Raw genomic sequence first — 6,000 nt, forward strand, 5'->3', positions numbered from 1 at the left:
GGGGAGAGGGCGGGAATGTGGAACTGAGCAGCGACAGATCAGCCATGATCTTATTGAATGGTGGGGCAGGCTCGAAGGGCCAGATGGCCTACTCCTGCTCCTATTTCTTATGTTCTTATGTTCTTATGTCAACTAACTCCCTGGTCCTGACAGCTCTATAAACCCATTGTGTTTGCATGTTCCAGCGCAGATGGGGAGTTTGCAGTCACCCACATGACCAAGGCTCACCTCTACTCCACGGGCAGAGTTCAGTGGGTGCCCCCGGCGATCTACAAGAGCTCCTGTAGTATTGATGTCACATTCTTTCCATTCGACCAGCAGAATTGTAAAATGAAATTTGGCTCCTGGACGCACGACAAGTCCAAGATTGATCTGAGGAGCATGGGCCGGAATGTGGATCTGAAGGACTATTGGAGAGTGGCGAATGGGCAATAGTCAACGCTGTGGGAACTTACAACAGCAAGAAGTATGACTGTTGTTCTGAGGTGTATGTCGATATTACATACTCCTTCATTATCAGAAGGCTTCCCCTCTTCTATACCATTAACCTCATCATTCCCTGCTTGCTTATCTCCTGTCTGACTGTCCTGGTCTTCTATTTACCATCAGGCTGTGGAGAGAAGATCACACTTTGTATATCGGTGTTGCTGTCTCTCACTGTCTTCCTGCTGCTTATAACTGAGATCATCCCTTCCACCTCCTTAGTCATCCCGCTAATCGGTGAATACCTACTCTTTCACCATGATCTTCGTCACTCTCTCCATTGTTATCACCGTCTTTGTCCTCAACGTCCATCATCGCTCACCCAACACGCACAAGATGCCCAGGTGGGTACGGAAGGTCTTCCTGGATTTCATTCCTCGCTGGCTCTTCATGAAGAGGCCTGGGCCCAAGACGGAAACCTTCACCAATCATTTCAGCTTGCTGGAGCTGAAGCTCAGCCCCCGCAGTGCTCCCCTCAAACAGAGCCCGAGGATCCCTGTTTCAGCCTGCCCCTGTGTCACCCCAGGGCAATGGGCTTCCACAGTCATGGACACCAGTGTCACCATGAACCCAACCGTTATCCAGCTGGGAGAGCCAATCACAGCCAGAGAAGCGGCCTGAATAATGGCATCCAGGTAGATCCCACCCTGCTGCTCTCCCCCAGCATCATCAGAGCCCTGGAAGGAGTACACTACATCGCCAATCACCTCCGAGCTGAGGATGCTGATTTTTCAGTAAGTGTTGCTGCTGGTGTGGATAGACACGGTTACAAGGTGACCAAGGCTGGGAAATAAATACTCTGGGATGCATGATATTCCTGAAAGGACTGACAGAATAGTGAAGGAAGATCAAAGGGCAAAGAAAATTACAGCACAGGAACAGGCCCTTCGGCCCTCCAAATCTGTGTTGATCATGATGCCCAAACTAAACTAAAAAAAGCCTTCTGCCCTTACACAGTCCGTGTCCCTCTATCCCCCCCTATTCATGTATCCATCCAGGTGCCTCTTAAATATGCTTCCACCACCTCCTCTGGCACCACGTTCCAGGCACCAATCACTCTCTGCGTGAAGAACGTCCCCCCTACATCTCTCTTAAACTTTCCCCTTCTCACTTGAACCTGTGCCACCTTATAATTCACACTTCCACATTTGGAAAAAGCCTCTGACTATCCACCCTGTCTCTGCCTCTCATCATTCTGTAGACCCTCTATCAGGTCCCCCCTCAACCTCCGTCTTTCCAGTGAAAACAATCCCAGTCTATTCAACCTCTCCTCAAAGCCAACACCCTCGAGACCAGGCAACATCCTAGTGAACATCTCTGCACTCTCAGCAAAGTTTCCAATTCCTTCTGGTAGTGTGGTGACCAGAACTGCACGCAATACTCCAGATGCGGCCTAACCAAGGTTTTGTATAGCTGCAACATGATTCCCCAACTCACATGCTCAGTGCCCCGGTCGATGAAGACAAGCAGGCCATATACCTTCTTAATCACCTTGGCCACCTGTGTTGCCACTTTTAGGGAACTGTGGACCTGCACGCCCAGATCCCTCTGTATGTTAATGTTCCTAAGGGTTCTGCCATTTACAGTGTAATTCACAAGTAAATTTAATCCTCCAAAATGCATCACTCGCGTTTGTCCGGATTAAACTCCATCTGCCATTTCTGTGCCCAGGTTGATCTCGATCCTGTTGTATCCTCTGGCAATCCCTGGCACTATCACCAGTCTTCATGTCATCCCCAGACCACCCACATTTTCCTCCAGACCATTTATATATATTACAAACAGAGGTCCCAGCACTGATCCATAAGAACATAAGAACATAAGAAATAGGAGCAGGAGTAGGCCATCTAGCCCTTCGAGCCTGCCCCGCCATTCAATAAGATCATGGCTGATCTGTCGTGGCTCAGTTCCACATTCCCGCCCTCTCCCCATAACCCTTAATCCCCTCTCTTATCAAAAACCCATCAACCCGCGTCTTAAATATATTTAGCGAGGTAGCCTCCACCACTTCAACGGGCAGAGAATTCCAGAGATTCACCACCCTTTGAGTGAAGAAGTTCCTCTCAACTCCGTTCTAAACCGCCCCCCCTTTATCTTGAGGCTGTGCCCTCTAGTCCTACTGTCCTTTCTGAGCGGGAAGAGTCTCTCCACCTCTATCCTATCCATCCCATTCATCATCTTATATGTCTCAGTGAGATCTCCCCTCATTCTTCTAAACTCTAACGAGTACAAGCCTAGTTTATTCAGCCTCTCCTCATAGCTCAACCCCTCAACTCCGGTATCAGCCTAGTAAACCTCCTCTGCACTCCCTCCAAGGCCAAAATATCCTTGCGTAAGTGCGGCGACCAAAATTGCACACAGTACTCCAGCTGCAGCCTCACCAGTGCCCTGTACAGTCCCTGCGGAACACCACTAGCTACAGATCTCCATTCTGAAAAACACCCTTCCATCGCTACTCTCTGTCTTCTATAACCAAGCCAGGTCTGCATCCATCTCACCAGCCCACCCCATGTAATTTGAGTTTTTGAACTTGCCTGATAGGGTAGCTCTGATAATAAAGGATGTCATAAAGACATTCGTGAGAAAGGATCTTGGCTCAGAAAATGAGGAAAAATAAGTGGAGATTAGGAATAGCAAGAATCATTATGTTGTGGAACCAACTGGAGATATTTTCGATTGGACAATGAGATAAGCAGTAATGCTGATGTACAAAAATCAGTGAGAAATAGTGAGCTTGATGCCATTAAATTCAACATTAAATATATCACCATTGTTTCACTGTCACTGGGTCAAAGACCTGGAAGTCCATCCCCAACTACACTGCAGGTGTACCTACACCACACAGCGTACAGAGGTTCAAGAAGGCGGCTCACCACCGCCTTCTCAAGGGGCAATTAGGGATGGAGAACAAACACTGACCTCGCCAGCGACACCCAGATCCCCATAAACAAATACGTTAAAAAATCTGCAAACAATATGTAGAGACCAAGTCAAGAAAGGGTTAATGAGAATCAAGGAAAGAGTGAGGTTGAAAACTGCAGCCTGACACAAAATCATCAACGGAAAATGTTTGTAGCTGCAAAGACTAAAGTCTCCAAAGGGAAATGGTTAACCAAAAGCTGAGGAATTAACAGAGGAATATATGTTAACATCATTAAAAGGGGGAAATGGTTAACTGGACGCAGGAGATAATTTCCAGAGGATCAGTCTAAGGGGCAAATGGTTAACAAAATCCCTTCCTGAGAACAGTTTGATCCACTGGGAATAATCCCAGTTAATGATTGCTGATTGCACGTTGACTGTGTCTCCATACTGACGGGCTTCTCTCCAGAGTTCCCCGTTCTGTCCTCCAGGAGTTGCTGTCAGCTCCAGCCCTGACTGTACAAGGACAGAGAGTGAAACAGTGAATCCCTGACTGGGTGTATCGGGACCCATCCTCTGTAAAATCCTCACTCCGGGGTATCCACCAGGCCAGTGAGCAGTGAAGGGGTTTTGCTCGGTTAGTGAGGGGTTGGGGGGGGTTTGGGGTTGGGGAGGAGATTGGTTTGGGGCGAAACCCAATCTGTGTCATTGAACAGAGTGACAGAAACCTGCACGGACTTTCCTCGGAATATTACCCTGGCCATCCTGTATCCAATTTCTGATGCTTTTCCAAACTGCAACCCATCCAATATGTTACAAACTCTGTCTCCACACATCACTGGAGGCCTGTCAGGTCTATACCACATTTCCACTTAGATCTCCTTTAGAGTAGAGGGGGAGGGGGAGTCGAGGGTAGGGTGGTATAGGGTAGGGCAGTAGGAGGGAGTAGAGGGGAGAGGAGTAGAGGGGAGGGGAGGGGCAGTAGAGGGGAGGGGAGTAGAGGGGAGAGGAGTAGAGGGGAGGGGAGGGGAGAGCAGTAGAGGGGAGTGGAGGGGAGGGGCAGTAGAGGGGAGGGGGAGTAGAGGAGAGGGGAGGGGGAGTAGAGGAGAGGGGAGGGGGAGTAGAGGGGAGGGGAGGGGCAGTAGAGGGGAGGGGAGGGGCAGTAGAGGGGAGGGGAGTAGAGGGGAGGGGAGTAGAGGGGAGGGGGAGTAGAGGGAGAGGAGGGGCAGTAGAGGGGAGGGGAGTAGAGGGGGAGGGGGAGTAGAGGGGAGGGGGAGTAGAGGGGAGGGGAGGTAGAGGGGAGGGGAGTAGACGGGGGAGTGAAAGGCCTCAGGGCCTGGATCACCTCAGGCTGAGGCCACTGGCTACAGACCGGTAGAGATCCTCAGATAGAATATGCTGCAGTTGGTGGCTGCTCTTATTATCATCCTCAGCTGGGTCACATTCAACTTTCCTTTGTTTCAATCTCCTCTCCACTCTCCTCCCCATTACTCCCTCCCTCTACTCCCCTCCCCTCTCTCCCCTCCCCTCTACTCCCCTCCCCTCTACTCCCCTCCCCCTCCCCTACCCCCCCACTCTACTGCCTCCCTTCCCACTTGCCTTCCCTCCCTCTCCCTCTCCCATTCTCACTCTCTTTCTCTCTCCAGGTGAAGGAAGATTGGAAATACGTTGCCATGGTGATTGACCGCATCTTTCTCTGGATATTTATCTCGCCTGGACTGCTGGGAACGTTCGGCCTCTTCCTGCCTCCGTGGCTGGCGGGAATGAATTGAACTGATCTCCAGGAGAGGGAACAAGCTGGGAGCGTTGGAGCAGCAACGGGGAAGGGCAGCGGGAAGGAAAGCTTTACCCCCCTCACCCGGCACCCACCTCCCGCGCTCCCCACCCCCACCCTCCCACACCAACCTGTACCCAACCCCCCCCCTCCCACACCCCCCACCCCCACCACCCCACCCCACCCCCCCCCGCACCCACCCCGCACCACCCCCTAGCACCCTTCTCCACCCACCACCTAAAAAAAAAAACCCTGCACTCAGCCCCCACAAACACCCACCCCCCAGCACCCACACCCTCCTGCACCTCCCCCTGCACCCATCCACCCGCACACACACACACCCCCGTACCCGCACCCACATCCCCCACCCACTCGCACCCACCTGCACCCGCCCTCCCTACCCTCCCCTCCCATCCGCACCCACTTCCCACACTCCCCACACTCCCCCCCGCCCCCCCCCCCCCCCATCCACCCTCACCCACTCCCCCACTCCCCCACTCCCCCACTCTCCTGCACGCACCCTCCCTCATCCAGTTCCCCCGGCCCCCTCCCTAGGCACCAACCCCTGCCCAGCCCACGGGCAGTCAGATATACCCAGTTATTGAGTGTGTAGTTGCTGCTGGAATGGCAGTGAGAGCTGGCACTCTGAACCCCAACTCTCCCTTCAGCTGATTGCATTATCCACATCAATATTCTCATCAGTAAAATGAATAGATAATAGTTTAAAATATCGATATGTGTCTGGGAAGCTGTAAAGTGACACCTTGCTCATTAAGAAATGATTTGCAGGTAAACAGTTTGATGTTCTTTTGATTTATTACAATATTCTAGAAAAAGCTTCCATTTCTTTAGACAGCCCTGGTGATTCTGAGCACATTGTG

The 6,000-nt window shown here is 51.6% G+C and overlaps 1 protein-coding gene across 1 annotated transcript in view; it reads left to right on the top strand.

Annotated features, from left to right (window-relative positions):
* The window catches only part of chrna2b (cholinergic receptor, nicotinic, alpha 2b (neuronal)), a 29,107-nt gene extending 23,927 nt beyond the window's left edge, over positions 1–5,180 (top strand). Inside the window, 5 exon segments of the mRNA XM_080200886.1 lie at positions 186–412; positions 415–734; positions 736–943; positions 946–1,217; positions 4,992–5,180. Coding sequence (XP_080057012.1) covers positions 186–412; positions 415–734; positions 736–943; positions 946–1,217; positions 4,992–5,117 — 1,153 coding nt within the window. The 3' untranslated portion in view covers positions 5,118–5,180.
* Positions 5,181–6,000: the final 820 nt, after the last annotated feature.

Source organism: Carcharhinus amblyrhynchos, chromosome 12 (genome assembly GCF_965287045.1).
Source record: "Carcharhinus amblyrhynchos chromosome 12, sCarAmb.v2.hapA, whole genome shotgun sequence".
Taxonomy (NCBI): domain Eukaryota; kingdom Metazoa; phylum Chordata; class Chondrichthyes; order Carcharhiniformes; family Carcharhinidae; genus Carcharhinus; species Carcharhinus amblyrhynchos.